The sequence below is a fragment of the Durio zibethinus genome, chromosome 21 (assembly GCF_047325235.1).
Source record: "Durio zibethinus cultivar Kanyao isolate XHJ-2024 chromosome 21, ASM4732523v1, whole genome shotgun sequence".
Taxonomy (NCBI): Eukaryota; Viridiplantae; Streptophyta; class Magnoliopsida; order Malvales; family Malvaceae; genus Durio; species Durio zibethinus.
In genome coordinates, this window is record NC_143182.1 from 9329795 (window position 1) to 9346481 (window position 16687).

At 32.6% G+C, this 16687-nt stretch overlaps 2 protein-coding genes across 2 annotated transcripts; one reads left to right on the top strand and one right to left on the bottom strand.

Moving 5' to 3' along the window:
• Positions 1-2463: 2463 nt before the first annotated feature.
• Positions 2464-6209, top strand: LOC111305496 (acyl-coenzyme A thioesterase 2, chloroplastic-like). The gene is made up of 5 exons (XM_022903095.2): positions 2464-3010; positions 3103-3280; positions 4597-5063; positions 5585-5713; positions 5840-6209. Exons 1-5 carry the CDS (start codon positions 2621-2623, stop codon positions 5996-5998), a joined length of 1323 nt encoding a protein of 440 aa, XP_022758830.1. The 5' UTR covers positions 2464-2620; the 3' UTR covers positions 5999-6209.
• A 276-nt stretch (positions 6210-6485) lies between these two features.
• Positions 6486-11662, bottom strand: LOC111305497 (formin-like protein 1). Its single transcript, XM_022903096.2, has 4 exons — positions 9297-11662; positions 8977-9176; positions 8088-8332; positions 6486-7539 (listed from the first exon to the last, which is right to left on the bottom strand). The coding sequence occupies exons 1-4, from the start codon at positions 11396-11398 to the stop codon at positions 6703-6705; spliced, it is 3384 nt and encodes a 1127-aa protein (XP_022758831.2). The 5' UTR covers positions 11399-11662; the 3' UTR covers positions 6486-6702.
• Positions 11663-16687: the final 5025 nt, after the last annotated feature.

Genomic DNA, 16687 nt, shown 5'->3' on the forward strand with positions numbered 1-16687 from the left:
AATTATTTTTTATGCAACATTTGAAATGAACTTATATAATTTAGATAGTTCATGTATTTGAAGAAGTAAACATAATTGTGGTCAATAATACTTATTTCATTTAAAATAAAAGATTATCTATTTGTATGTATATTTAAAAAAATATTTATTCTTATATAAAATTATTACTTATATTATAATTAAAGTTTTTATTTATAATTATATATCTTTATATTATATGAATTTAAAATTAATTTTATTAAAATATTATATAAAACATATATTTATAAATGATAAAATTTTATATATTTTTATAATAATTAAATAAAAATTTTGCTAATTAGTGTTTTAAATATCCTGTTTAAGATTATTATATTAAATAAGATCGATTTTTTATGCATTAAAAATTAATATATTATTTATCAACTATTACGCAAAATAAAAAAAATATTATAAATAAAATATTAAGTAAGTTTAAAGAATACCTATCAATGAATAAAAAATTAGACTGATTGATTCAGGAACGATGGCTTGTCCAATCGAATACCATATATAAGACCAAACTTTTAGTGAACCGGATAAATCGTGATTTAGTTACATCTAGAAATGTAAATGATGTATTAGTATTCGTAAATTATTTAGATTTAATTCGAATAAAATTTAAATTCAATTCAGTTATTATCAAGTCGAACTCAAATTCGAATAGTTTAACTCATCGATCAAGTCGAATTTGAGTATTTTTAGATACAATTCAAGTAGTTCACGAGTCTAATCAAATTTTTATATTTAAATATATTTTTATTATTTTAATTAATAAAATATATCGAATTTGAGTTCAAACTTGAGCACAAATAATTAAACTCTGATTAAGTATACGAATCGAATTTATTTTTATATATTAATTAAATTTAATCGAACGAATTCGAGTAACTCAATTTCAATCATGAATCGAGCTTAAGTTAAAAACATGAAACTCGATCAAATTCAAGTAGAGTATCGAACTGTGAGTTAAGAGTCAAGCTTAAATTTAAATTTTTTATTATATGATTAGACTCAATTACACCTCAATTAAATAAAAAAATATATATGTTAAAATTAAAAATTTGTAAAATTTTCTTATCTTTTAGGATTTTTTTTTCAACGAAAATTAAATGAACTTGGACTTTTCAACCACGGCCTAAGTCAATTCCAAACCTAAATCACTAGACCAATATTTTATTTTTAAACATAAATACATTTTTTAGCAAATTTTATTAAATGACTAACAATCTCTGTGTACTATATTTTTTTGGTTTATTATATATTTTTTGAATATCTCAAAATTATTTTTTTAACACTTAATTATCTTGTTTTGTATATTTTTAAATTATATTTTTTATTTTATATTTTAACAAAAAATTATGATGCATTAATTTTATAAAAAATTAAAAAATTAATATAAAATATTTAAAATCAAATTTTCTCTTAAACTCGTAAAAGTAGAAATGATAAAAAGGAATACCAAGGGAGCATAAAATCCAAGTAAAATACTCTCCTATAAATTTAAATACCACGTCACTGTAAAGAAAGAAAGAATCCAAGCAATGAAATTAAGATGTGATATTCAAGTAAAATATTAAATTTTATATATTTATTTAATATTTTATATAAAATTATATATTATAATTTATATTAATATAAAATATAATATATATTTTTTAATTTTATTAAATTTATATATAATAATTATTAAAATTTTAAATCATATCATTTTAATATTTAATTTTTATATTATATTTAAGTCATCAAATTTAATTTTAATAAAAAAATCATTTTATTTCTCATGTCAATTAATAACATCAATATCAAATGCTTATTCCAAAAGATTGACAAATGTAGGAATCCCATAGTAGAAGGCCTAGGATTACCTGTCAACTCTCATTTCTATTTCAGCCAAAACAGTAGCTGTCATTTTAGCTGATAAAGTCTTCTTTGCCCTTCCATCACTCATAATTTAAGCAGTTATTAGTCAAGACTCAACCATACGTTGACGAAGACGAAATCACAAAATACTGTCAGACATAGCAAAAGCTGATTTTATTTTTTTTCGGAATATTGACCACATCCAATATTTTTAGGCTATTTTATTTCAAGTAATTGATTAATTTATTATTTATTAAATATTTATGTTCTTTAATTTAAATAAAAATAATAATATTTTTAAAAAATAAATATTCATTAAAGATAAATCTGTTTGGGATTTATTTATGAAATAAAATAATTTATTTTATATATTTTATATATTTAATTTTTTATATTTTAGTTAAATGTTTTATTAATTTAATTTTTAAATCAAATTAATAAAAAATTAAATTATTTTTAAAATTATTTTTATTATTAAAATTAATTTAATAACTGATCAGTTAATTAAATTAAATAGATTGAATCCATTAATTCAAATTAAAATCGAATTATAATCACCTAGGTACGGCAATGTTTAAGACCACAAATGGAACAAAACCTTTTTTCCTAGGTTCGACCGTTTCAGTCAAGCTGAAAGAACCCTAAACAAAGCAAAAACAAACCCAAGCCTGAAACTTGTTCAAACCATCAAAATTCTAACCAACCCCACTAGCAAGAATCACCCAGAAATCCCAGTTCCATGGAGTTTAATTGCTCATCTCCTAACACCATCCCTGTAGTTTCAACTTTTGCCTCTCCCTTTAACAATTCTCCTCCACTCAACGGCTCAGATTCCACCTCTACCAGGAAGCCCATAAGCCTATGGCCTGGAATGTACCATTCACCAGTTACCGATGCTTTATTGGAAGCAAGGTCCCAAATATTTGAGAGACTCCTTGACCCACCCAAAGATGCACCCCCTCAGAGTGAGTTGCTCACCAAAACTCCCGCTCAAAGCAGGACCAGCATCCTTTATAACTTTTCATCAGATTATATTTTGAGAGAACAATATAGGGATCCCTGGAATGAAGTCAGAATTGGCAAGTTGCTTGAAGACCTTGATGCTTTAGCTGGGACTATCTCTGTCAAGGTACTGTTTTTTTTACAAAGTTCATTCTAATACATTTTGGAAACTATAAATATGCAACCTAAAGTTGTGCTATTTGTTTGTTTGTAAATTAGCATTGTTCAGATGATGATAGCACAACAAGGCCTCTCTTGCTGGTTACAGCTTCTGTTGACAAGATTGTTTTGAAGAAGCCTATTAGTGTTGACATTGATCTGAAAATAGTTGGTTCTGTCATATGGGTTGGGAGGTCATCAATTGTGACTCAACTAGATGTCATTCAGTCCACAAAAGGTACTTTAATTTCAAATTTATGATTAGCGTTGCAAGTTAAAAACCTTAAGATGCTATTCTGGTACCAGAAAAATGAAATAGATAGTTGGACTACAGTTATATTGTAGCTTCTACTTTATAAAAGGGGGGAAATCATGAATTTGCGATTTCCATCTATCAAATTGAAGATTGATGTATTAGAAATGCAATTAAGATGAAATATGCATTCATTATCTTTTTCGGGTACAAATTCGTTGATTCTTTGTACACATTTCGATCAGTTAACCATAATTCCATGTCATTTATTTCTTTACGTTTGATAATGTTCCAGACATAAATCATTGTTGAAAATTAATTGTAGATTTCCTAAACTTTCTAGCTTTGTCAAGACTGTAGAGCTTAATGGTGTGACTTAATATACGGTATTAATGTGTAGAAACCCATCTGAACTCTCAATTCTTTGTAGTGAATCTCAGTGCTAGTGAAAATTCAAGTCAAAGCATGGAATTGTCTACCTGTCTTTAGTTTTTACGTCTCATTTACTTCATCAATCATGCTAAATCCCTTAAGGATTTCTTTTCATAACTTGTACTTCAATTTTCAAGAATTGACAAGCTACCTTCAAATTGTTGACTGCCTTATTTGCTTTCTTCACAGGATCATTTACATATCAGCTATATAGTTTCTCCTTGACACTTCCTATTATATTTATGTAGTCATCTTCTCTTATTCACGCCATGCTTAAATCCATGTCTTAACAGAAAAATTCTGTAATTTGATATGGATATTTAACAACCCCACCCCCACTCTTTCTCCCTTTTTTTTTCACCCCAAAGGGAAAAAAATTCAAGCATATTCTCTTTCAAAGCCTACCTAGTATGAATATTAATAAACATTGTCTGCACAATTTCACACTCTGTCCTTTAAGAAGAAGCACATTGTCCTTTGACATTTCATGCAACTTTGACTCTTTGATTGATGAAATATCATTTATCTTCCTTTGTGATGGTGAAGTTTTTTACTTAAGTGATAACTTTGCGCATGCTTAAAGATAGTATTCAGAACTGACATCAGATTTAGTCATTTAGGTTGTTGCTTCTCACATAATGGTTATGATCAGCTGATATGTTTTGATATTCTTGGTAATGGCTCTGGGTTTCCATAACCTACAAACAGATCACTATTCTTTGAGTTTGTGAGAAGTAATTTGCAGTTTACCAGACCACACAACTGCTAGCAGTGTAATTCTGTAGACGAGTCTTTCATATAAGGACATATTAGCTTGAAGTTCAACCATAAAGAGTTGGACTTTGATTAGATAATGTTATTTCATGCAGAATACTCAGATGTCACAGATTCGGTAGCCCTTACAGCCAACTTCATCTTTGTGGCCCGTGACTCTAAGACTGGGAAAGCTGCTCCTGTTAACCGGCTTTCACCAGAAACTGAACATGAGAAGTTTCTTTTTGAAGAAGCTGAAGCTAGAAGCAAATTGAGAAAAAGGAAAAGAGTAGATAGAAAAGAATTTGAAAATGGGGTGGTAAATAGACTGGAAGCACTCTTGGCTGAGGGCCGAATCTTCTGTGATATGCCAGCCTTAGCAGACAGAGACAGCATTCTTTTAGGGGATACCCGCCTTGAAAATGCTTTGATCTGCCAACCACAGCAGAGGAACATCCATGGTCGAATTTTTGGAGGTTTCTTAATGCATCGAGCATTCGAGTTAGCTTTCTCAACAGCTTATGCCTTTGCTGGACTAGTGCCTTGCTTTCTAGAAGTTGATCATGTTGATTTCTTAAGGCCTGTGAGTAACTTTCTGCTTTCCATGTAGCTTTTAGCATTAATTTAATGGTGTCTGAGAGATAGAGAGAGATCCTTATCCACGACATGGTAGGGTTGCACAGTTATTCAACTTTATGTGAAATAACGTTTGTGACTTATTTCTTCTTCTTTGCCTTTCATGCTTGATGTCGTTTGAGATCGTTGAGTGTACTGCAATCTTTTCATCCTGCCCTGTTTCTTTGGCCTCCAATCATTATTTTAAGCATATCCTCATGAAATGGAAGGCAAGTAGGAATTTTCAGATGCAATATTGAGTGTCCTTGAATTCTTAATGTGCCAAGTTTCAGCTTCTTTGATCTGCATTCCTGATTTGTTTACATCTTTTTTTTCAGTAAAACTAACTTGCCTTTACCCATAATGTATTTTACCTAATTATTGATATGCTTGGATGAGTGTTAACTTTATATGAAAGGCATAGGGTTATCGATTTATCTTTTAAGGAGATTTTATAACTTGAGCAAAGAATACATGTATTTGGAGCAGGTTGATGTAGGGGATTTCCTCCGTTTGAAATCATGCGTTCTGTACACAGAACTCGAGAATCCAGATCAACCACTAATTAATGTTGAAGTTGTTGCTCATGTTACGAGGCCTGAGATCAGATCTAGTGAGGTAAAACCTTGCAAAATGCACTATTAAAGAACAAAAGGCTACTATGTTCTTGATTCCTCATTCACTAATTTCATTGTTCATTTAGTCAGTATATTATCTCTTTCTGTATCTGTATCCATTATGCAGGTATCAAATACATTTTATTTCACATTCACTGTACGGCCGGAGGCCAAGGCCACGAAGAATGGTTTTAAGATTCGAAATGTCGTTCCTGCAACCGAAGAAGAGGCACGTCGCATTTTAGAGCGCATGGATGCTGAGATGCTGACACATCAAAATCAGTGAAGCAGGAGCAGAACAACACATTTTCTAATACAAGTAATTGATGCTATTGGTCAAAAGTTGAGATAATTTGAAATATTAAGAACATAGATTAATGTGGCCTGTTATAATTTGCTGGCATGAACCGGATGAGTGTCTCATTCCCCTTAAGAATCATATTATTATTATTATTATTAATGAAGCACGGAAAATTCTCAGCTTTGATGTTTATTTAGATGAACTTCAGTTCAGACTCTCGATCCCTTTTGTTATAGCCAAAGAAAAAAAACAACTTCAACTGCTTGGGTGTCGGGACCTGTCATTTGAAGTTTTACATTGTTGCATCTTTCTCTTATTTTTTATTTCTTTTATATATATATATATATATATATATATATATTCAAGGTTGTTGGAGTTGAATCTTGATAGATAGAAATAAGGGCGTCCGGTACTCGTGATCTTTCTTGATTTTTTCCCTAAGACGTCCAACAAATTCAGCAGACTGCCTTAGTTGTTTCCCAAGAAATCTCCTCTCGTATATTATATATATAAAACAAAACCCTTCCCAAAATATTGTACATGGATTTATATAGATACAAAAATAAGAAAAATAAATAAATAAATTACAAAGACCTTGCTGGACCGGCCATACAAGCGCCAAACCCCAAAACCACCCAATTTTGGCAGCTTCTACCTTAAGTTTTTGACCTGTAACATGCTGCAAACAACTAAGGCGATGCAGTCTCATCATCAGAACCATACTGCGGCCTCCCCTGAAATCCAGGAAAAGCTTGCGGCAGCATTGGATTCACGGGAACTGGAAAAACCTGTTGCATCATTGGATTCACTGGAACTGGAAATTTATGGGCAGAACTAACAATAGTTCGTTCATTTATCATGCCAACTTCCTTGCAGACCCGATCAACAACTGTAAGGAAATCCCTCACCACCATAAAGATTCTAAATGGGTGGGCTTCTTCCTTTGCTGAGTTCCCATGGAAGTATTCTGTAATCTCCTTCACTAGAGTTAGTGCCACACTTTCATGGGCTTGAATCCTTATAATTTCCTCCTCGGCCATTTTCATAAACCTGTTCATTGATTCTGAAAATTTCTCGCTGCTCTTATCCGACCCCATTGACTCATTTAATCTTAGAACCTCCCTGATGTTTTCAAGGCCTCTGGAAAGCTTAGAGACATCACTAATAAGTACCTCAGAATCCATTGCAGCAGCTTTCTTCACGTTGCTGAGTTCTGAACTGAGACCAGAAACAACTTGTAAACCAAGCTTCCTACACCGAGCATCTTCGTTTAAGGATGAGCTTGGAGTTTGATTAGTATTTGAAAGACGAGCACCTTCAGTTCGTATGATTTCTTGTACTACAAAATGTAAGAGTGTGGTCTTCCCATCCGCACCCTTGACATCAACAAGCTTAAGGAGTGTATCAAGTTTAAAGGCATGGGCATCACCACGGTTTGTCCCGACATTCATGCGGTTCCCAGTCTTGAGTACAGCCTCTAGAAGCTTCAAAAACATCCTACTGTTTCTCAATTCCTCGCAAGCAGCCTGTGAAAAGGAAAAACCAACGAGACACAGCTAAAGATAATTGTTTATCAAGCAACAACAACAGGTTTTGTTAGTCTATCGTTAAATAATGGGATTTTGCATTGACAGTATTCTGTGGAAAGAAGCATTGCTAGCATGCTCAGGGGAGTGAACACACACACAACATCTTTTAGACTATTGCCATGGTTACTATAGTCAACACATTAAGAAAAAATACGCACTGCATCTTAATATTCTTCTTGTTCAAATGCCTAGGCAAGCTTATGGACTAACCAGGCAGTCAGGCAAGAAGTAACCCAAAGTCTAAGGCACATTCAATTAGTCATTCATATTTTACTTTGGAAAGAAACCAGTGATAAAGGTTTTGAATAGTCAAATAGATAGCTGTCATGTTTGGTGTTGAAATTTTCTAAACCGCAATGAAGGCTATGAAAGTTGGATGAGTATTCACATATTAACGCAAGCAGAAACAAGCAACTTATAAAAGCAGAGGAAGAAAGCAAGAAGATGAGCAAAATGGACAGAGAGAAGGAATTGAGTTAAATTACCTCTAGAGTTTCGAAAGACCTTTTAAGGTATTCAACTTCAGACTCGAAGTTGGCTATGTACAGCATTGCGTCCACCCGTTTAAATGCAAACGGTATGTCAACAACTGCTTTCAAAAATTTCTCAGCAGGACCAAGCTTGACTGGTGAATCATCTTTGTACTCCTTCAGCTTACGTTCCTCTTCTTTTGTTGGAGCCATTTTCAATAAACTTTCAAGAAGTTCAGTGCCAAGTGTATCTGCATTACCTGTATCATCATAGATGTGAATTTTAGTGTCATACATAATAATTCCAGAGATAGGAAACCGTATGGTTTGGCAAGGATATAAAAGTTCAACTAATATCATTTAAAAGCAACGCAAACTCAGAGTATTGGTTCCGAAAAACGTAGTTGTCTGCTTATAGTCTTGTACAATATAAAGTGCCAAATAAGCATCTAAGTCGGAATATTTCTTTAGTCTAATGAAAGCCAAATATTTCACAAATTCCTCTCAAACTTGCCTTCATTTAAAACAGCCAACCACTTAATTCAGGATGCTCAATCAAACAGAACGATGCAAATTATGAAAAACCATTTGGAAATTAAAGCATCAATCGTATTAAGACAGAAAAATGCAATCTGTCTTAAAAGGGAATAAGCTTCTGAACTAGCATCTAAACTTAGACTACACTAACAGCTTTCATTCAATGTCTTGCACCGTGAACCGTTAAACAACAGTCCAAAGTTGTAACAAAACACTAAATTTAGGGACATCTTCAGCAGAAAAAATTCATTAAGTAAAGCTCAAGGAACATGAGGGCAAGTATGTCTTAAAATCAACAAAAATTGAACAATGATTGCAACCAAAGAACCAAAAAGTAATTTGATATTTTTTTAAATGACAATTTTACCTTCTAAAAGGGCTTCACAAACTTCCTCGACAGTCACATTGAGTGCCCTTAACAAAATTGAAATGTTCTGTGCCTTTTTGGGATCCAGCACTCTATTCTCGTGGTTTGGTGATGGAAGAACAGGTTGTGGAGTTATTTGCCTCGGTTTAGAATTTGAAGTGTTTACGACGAATAGTGTTTCAATCATCTCCTCATTCAACCTGCAGAAACCAAACTCTTACACAAATTATTCAAGAAACATCAAAGAACTAAATTCAACTAAAACAAAAGAACCGAAAAAAAAAAAATACTCCACAGTTAAGAGGAGGTTGCAATCATACTTAAATGAGCTTGATCTGAGGTGATCCCACACCATTTCGCGATCAGAGCTGGCTCGTACTTTATCCCAATGCAACGGCTTTAACTTGGGTTTCGAAGCCTCCTCCTCCACCTCCACCTCCTCCACCGCTTCAGGCTCAGACCTCGTTGGCAACTCGACTGGAGAAATCGTTATTGGGGTTTGTATCATAAACGGCATCGAAGGGGGCATAAGAGGAGGCGGCTTGGATATCTGTTGTGCAGAAGATACTGATGGAACTAATTTTTCCCAGAGCCGTCGTTGCTTTGGAGGTGGCGGAGGCGGCGGAGGCGGCGGTGGAGTCAACATAGGCCTCTCTAAAGCCCTACCAATTCTTAAGGGAGATGCGTCAGGACTTTTCTCCACATCTCTTCCTGGTGATGAACAAGCTGAAGATGACAAAGAAGAATCCCTATTATAATGCCAAACAGCAACCATCAATGGAGACATATCTGGGCTTTTCTGGAAAGCTCCGTCTGGTGATAGTGAAGCGGATGATAGTAAAGGAGACTGCTCATTCACAATCAAAGCTCTGTCCGGGGATGTAGAGGCCGCTGACAGTGAAGGAGAGCTGACAATTCGATCCATATCATTAAGCATTCTTGGAAATTCATTCGGATTGTTTACCTCGTTTCTGTCATGTGAAGTAGAAGCTGAACAAACTGACGGAGACATCGTCTCGTTTCGATCCAGATCATTAATTGGAGATTCTTTAGGTGGTGAACAAGTAGCAGCTGGAGCTGAAATCAAAGGAGTCCTCATATTTTGAACCAAATCCTTGAAATTTCTAATCGATGCATCTAGCTTTTCTATCAACGCTCTATTTGGCGAAGTAGTAGCCGAAGACATCGAAGGTGACCCCATATTTTGATTGGGAACAATAGATGAACCTGGGTTCTCGACCAACATCGGAGACAATGAAGGAGATTGCACGCTTCGATCATCTGGTTCTTTTATAAGAACTCTATCTGGCGATGTAGAAGTTAAAGACAGCGAGGGAGACCGTACATTTCCATTGGAGGCATTCGAAACTCTAGGTGATTCAACTAAAATCCTCTCTGGAGACAAAGAAGGTTGAACTTGCACGAGTTCTGGAGAATTCGGGTCGGATCTTCCCGGACTCAAACTAACCGGGGGAGAAATACTAACGGACTGAGACCTGGCGGGTGAACCCAAACTCGAAGATGAACGCGAACAAGTACTGCTAGACTCAATGCTTTTAACAGCAATCGCCGCATATACTCTTCTAGAACCGGATCCGGTTCCACTCAAACTATCTGGACCGCCCAACGATCCTCTCGGCGAATAAAACTCCTCTTCTTCTTCTGTAACCAACTCCACTTCAACGTCTCGAAAGTTCCGATCAGTGTTCTGTCGAGACAGAGGCGGTAACGGCTGGAGCTCCGGGGAGTCCATTTTTCTCGGATCAAACGGAGAATTGCCTGGTGAATTATTGGAACCATCATCGATTCCGCCTTGTGAATTTACCAAAGTGCCCAAATAAAGGAATTCGGAACTGGTCGTGGAAGCTCTTCTCAGCTTACGAGCATCAACATTGTTGTTGGGGTTGTTATTGTTATTGGGGTATAATCTGCTGCTGTTGTCCGATGTTAAGGTCTTGTTATCGTCAAGGAAATTGCGTTTCAGGCGACGGCGCCGGCAGTAGAAAAAGACAAGAATGCCGGCGACAAAGGAGGCGGAAATAACGGCGGCGATAGCGAGGATGAGGAGTTTCTGGGAATTATGCTTGGGAGCGGAAGTGTGAGGGAGGATAAGGGAGGAAATGTTGGCAGGGAAAGAAGCGAAAGTGGAAGGAGAGGGAGGAGGGGGAGCGGAAGGGAAGGACGGGAAAAAAGGAGAATCGGGGGGGTTAGAAGAGGAAGAAGAGAAAGGATATTTGGGAGTGGGAGGAGAAGGAGGATGAGGATGAGAAGAAGGTGGTTCAGATGGAGGGATAGAATTTAATGGCAAGAAAGGTTGATGGAGGATCCTACGGCTAGGAATGTGAAGCGATTCACATGGCAAAAACGACAACCAGGAGAAGAAGGAGAAGCAGCAGCAGGAACAGAAGAAAGAGGCAAGCATTGTGTTTTTTTGCAGGTGTCGGGGGAGGGAGAGAGAAAGAAATGGAAGGAAAATGGAGTTAATGGTGTGAGATTTGTGGGGACTATTCTTTTTTCTTTTCTTTTCTTCCCTCTATGTGAGAGAGATAGATGGAGGAAAAGGGAAGGGATCAGAGAAGAGGCAGGGGAAAAGTTGGGTGAAAGACTGGTAGTAGTAACAGTAGTAGTAGTAGTGTGGAGTAGAAAGATGCGGGAGTGGTAGGTGCATCCAGCTAAGATTCGGCCTGAAAGGGTTGGGGAGAAGCCAGGGCTTTTTTTATTTGTTTTAATTAATCTGTATTATTACTCAATTTTCTATGAAAATTTGTAAGAAAAATAACACCTAGTTTAAAATTTCAATAAAAATTTTATATAAATTTAATAAAATATAAAAATATATTTTATATTTAATATATTAATATAATTATAACATAATAATTTTCGAATTTCACGTAAAAATGAAAACCGAAGATGATTGCTCTAACTTGGTGTCCGGTTTGATAAGATTGGTCTTACGTTTTATAAAAAATCAAGGCCACATCAGAACAAAAAATATCCTATCTGGAGTCATGTGCCCCTGTTTGTATAGCTTTCAGTTAGGATGTTACAGTGTCAAAATCAGTGTTGCTGTGGGAGATTCTGACACCATATGATTGTTGTCAATATTTAAGTTATATGATTTATTCAATTAATTAAAATTATTTTTTTGATAAAAAAATTTTAAATTCGATTATTTTCAGTAATAATTTATTAAAATTATTTTAAATATATAATTTATAATCACTTATTTTAAATTATCAGATACGATATATTTTATTTGATTTAAATGATTAAATAATTTATTTATTTTTAAATTTTTTTAAATATATATATAAGCTACATCCAACGCTTTTTTTTTCTTTCAAATCTCTTGATAAAAAAATCTAACTATGGGATTTTGATTTTCTTTTTTATAATTTGGGTTTACCATTATATTTTCCTGCTGAATCTATCTGTAAAAAGGCACTTTATTTTCAATTATATTCTTTTCAACTGAACTATCTTGGACTTTTTAAATTACTATAATCCTCCACTTTATCTATCTTATTATGTCATTTTATTATTCTCTTTGTTCCAATAAGTTTGTCAAAATTTTCAAATTTTACCTTTATTATTTTAATTAATTAAATTTTACAATTATATCATGAACAAATTTTCACTAGTTAGTAGGGTAAAATTATTTGTGGCTTGATGAAAAGTGAAAAAAAAAAAGCATAACAAAAATGTGAAATCAAATTATCACAAGAGTGAGTTTAAAAAAGGAGAAAAGACTCATTTTTTTTAACCCTTGATTCTTTTTTATATTTTAAAACTATTTTTCGTAATTTTTTTATTTTTTATTAAAAATCATAATATATTATAATATAAAATGTAGTAGAATTAATTTTTTTTACTATATGAAAATCAAATAAAACAAATATAATAATACGAAAAAATAGTATTAAATATAGTAGAAAGGCGGGAAATGGGAATTGGGAGTTCAGACAGTTGGTTTACACTTTACTGCAGTTTACCGACAATTACGTCCCGCGATTTTTGGTCAAAATAAACGGTCGTTTCCGTCCACGTTTTCACTCCAATTTAACTATTTCGACACCTGGGTTGGGCCCTCATAATTTCAATCATCCGTCACTCACCCACACTTTATACATTTTTGCTGACAAAACGGCTACCAATTTTCATCATTTACTACTTTTTTATTGTCCTTTTTAAATTTTTTACATGTAAGATTAAGGGTTGTCACGTAGATTTATTTTTAAAAATTAATAAATTTTATATAAAAAATAATGAAATATGTTACAATATTCTAACATCACTTATAAAATTTAAAAATTATACCAATGTAATATAAAAAAAAATTTATGAAACTGGGAGAATTTGTACTGTCTTCATAGAGAAGCTGCTTGAATGTTTTGTTTATCTCAAATTTAATAAATATTTAAATTTGAACCTTTCACTTGATATTAATTGAATTTAAATTTGATGGTTGACAAAAAAAAAAAAAAAAGACAAAGGAAATGAGACTTTACTACTATATTAGTTTAGGCTATTATCTTTTTATTACTTATTTTAATTATTTTAATCCCATTATGAGGGTCAGTAATGAAAATTTCATTACTTTAATTTTTGAAGAGGGCTGCAGTAATATAAGGTAATTCTTTGTGTTAATTGCAGTGTCGAAAATTTGTAGTAAAAAACCAGTGTTTATTTTTGAGTTCGATTCAAAGAAGTCTTTTCTTTCTTTATTTTCTTTTTCATATCATATAATCAAAATTTATGGCATGTACGAATGCAGAATATAGTAGTACTACAAAACTTGGATTCCACAAGAAAAAGAAAGAAACGCATTTACAGGGAATTGCAGAAAATGAAAACAAAACAAAATTGAAAGCTTCAAAAAATGCGAGATCCTGGAAAGCGAAGCCCATGTGTGAGAGGACTTCCTCTTCACAGCACCGACACTTTCAGTTCCAATTTCCTAATCCTAATACCAATGTTTGATTTGATGCAGTGACCAAACAACAACCCAAATCAAGTAATAAAAGAAAATCCATGGTTTGGACGACCCTTTTTGATTCCTGTCACTTGGGAGTCTGTGACACTTTAAGGGCATTTTGTCTCGTTGTTTATAAAAATATTCATGGATCTGACCTAACGATGCTCATTCTTCTGTTTATATATATATAAATATATATATATATATATTAAATGAAATAATTGTTTAATATTTTTGGAAGTTGATTAGCTGAGGTTGTTTTGCCTGGATACATGGCATTAGCAGCAGCATGGAGCTGATGATATAAATAAAAAATCAGAACATGTGAGTCATACATGACGAACTCAGCCCTAGTTGTTATGTTGAGTTAAAACTGTTCAGTCAATTTTTGCATTGACTCGTTACGTTGTTTAATGTTTATCACAAGTTACTAGGTCAGCTTAGGAAATTGCCACAACAGCAAGACAACATTAAGAATATATTTTATTGAATTTTGAAGTATGAAACTGCAGTTTCGATCGATTTCATATGATGAATGGATGGGTCTTATTGTATACTTAATTTTTACAGAGATGGCTCAGTTGGTAAGTTCATTTTTTCAATAAATAAATGATTACGAGTTTTGATCTATTGCAGTATATAATTTGTATCGTCCTAGCATTTAAAAAGAAAAGTTGTATGGCTGTAAATTTAAGATGATTATTATGATTAAAATATTTAGAAAAATCAATTTACAAAAAGATTATGAGTGATATCCGTGTAACAATCATTGTGGTGCATGCATTTGTGATATATATATATATATATATATCACATATATATTATTTAATTTGTCATGCATTTTCGTGCAATTCAAGTAACACATATGGTAATCTGTAAATAATAAATATGAAGGATAGATTATATAATTATTCACTTAATTTTTGTGATCATTTTAAAATGATCATTAAAATATTAAAAATTTTAATTTACTCATTAATGTTTGAATAAATATTTTTTAAAATTATTATACCATTAAATAATAAAATATATCTGATGTAATTTAACTAATAAAAAATACTTTATTTATATAGTCTATATTTTTTTCACGTCACATACAAATAAAGAGTAAAATATTCTTGAGAGATTTATAGCCTTTTTTTTATATATTTCTTTCCTCCCTCCTCTGTTTCTTTCTCTAATCTTTTTTGTTCGTTCCCTCTTTTCTTTTGCTTCTTCTTCATTTGTTTCTTCTCCTCTGGTTAGGGATGGTAAACCTTAATATGAGTATTTATTTTTGTCATTATAAAATACTAGCTGAATTGAGGACCTTCTGATCAAATAATAATCCTGGAAGAATGTTTTTGGGTTGCAATTTTTAATTGAGATTTGTCTATTTCTTATTGAGAAATGCATTCATTTCAAAATCTTGAATGCATAGAAATCCTAGTGCTTGAAACCTTTTATCTCTGATTCTACTATAACTTATGTTCAATTTCCTCATCCTCTATCCTTATGTTACTTTTTAATCATAAGGCTTCAATTTAGACTTTCAAAGACATAGATATCAAATATCTACATAGAATTAAAGCGTCAAATACAGATATCCTAAAAAATTTAGCATCTAGATAGATTATCTTGCATCATTCAAATTAAATTTTTTTATGATAACTTAACTTTAACAATAAAAGTTACAAATACATATAATTTTTTAGGCTAATTATTTGAGTTAATTAAGGTTCCTAAGGTTTCCTCCAGGATCCCTAAAAATGCTTAAAAGTGAAGGGTTGAGAGATATCTCCTTTGCAATATGTTACTTGAGAGTTGAAAGGCAGATAACAATATTTTTTATCTTTATATCTCAAACCTGGGCAATATTTTGTTTGTTTTTTATATGTTTATAATCTGTAGCTATTAGTTGAAAAGTGTTTATATGTGCTACCACTACATTTTACTGTTGCCATAAATGAAAATTTTATATATTGATTGTTATGTATTGTTACTTTTGGATCATCATTTGATGAAAATTTTTTATGAAGATTTCAACTGGGATTGACAACAATCAACATATATATCAATTAGTGTATATTTGGTACCCTTGGATAATGGCATTTGCTATTGAAAAATGATCTTTTTGTAAACCACAGGACTAATTCCCTTGGCCACTTTTGGATGGGTCATTGCAACTCATTTGTCTCTTTATCCTATTATCCTGATCATTTTGGTACACCTTTCTTTTGCTTTATTTATCTGTATCTCGAGTAAGTGCCTATAGCATACTTTAAGATATTTTTCAAATTTACTTGTTTAGTTTTCTCAATATAAGTCAATCTCCAAGAAGTATAATTATTGTTCTATTTTCTCACATGTGATCTTTTTATTACGATGCGGTCCAGATGCTCCTCCTAGGAAATTATTTCTGTGAAGGCACCAACAAGAAGTGTTAAATCAGTCAAAGCTCCCTCTTAGCTTCTCATGGAGACCAATAATTTATTTTGCATTTTGGGCTCTTCTGTGTTTAGTCTATGTTTTGGTTCTTTGTGGCATTTCTTTGAAACAATTTGGTGGTATATGGGAGATGTTTATAAGGTACTAATTGAAGGCCATATCATTTCGTAGTTTTTGTTTCTTTCTTTTTTATCTGTATTATGCTCAGGTTTAAAATGCAAGAAGAACCCAAGAAATTTTTTAGGTTTAAATCTCTCAAGAATAGTTGACTCTTCATTTTGAGTTTGATGTGAAAAAAATATAAGCCAT

Excerpts from the sequence above, each read along its gene's own strand:
- LOC111305496 (XM_022903095.2), top strand. The coding sequence starts at position 2,621 with ATGGAGTTTAATTGCTCATCTCCTAACACCATCCCTGTAGTTTCAACT. Across the intron at positions 5,064-5,584 it reads ATGTTGATTTCTTAAGGCCT|GTTGATGTAGGGGATTTCCT; the intron begins GTGAGTAACTTT and ends TATTTGGAGCAG. Across the intron at positions 5,714-5,839 it reads CTGAGATCAGATCTAGTGAG|GTATCAAATACATTTTATTT; the intron begins GTAAAACCTTGC and ends TCCATTATGCAG.
- LOC111305497 (XM_022903096.2), bottom strand. The coding sequence starts at position 11,398 with ATGCTTGCCTCTTTCTTCTGTTCCTGCTGCTGCTTCTCCTTCTTCTCC. Across the intron at positions 8,333-8,976 it reads TTGTGAAGCCCTTTTAGAAG|GTAATGCAGATACACTTGGC; the intron begins GTAAAATTGTCA and ends ATGATGATACAG. Across the intron at positions 7,540-8,087 it reads GGTCTTTCGAAACTCTAGAG|GCTGCTTGCGAGGAATTGAG; the intron begins GTAATTTAACTC and ends TCCTTTTCACAG.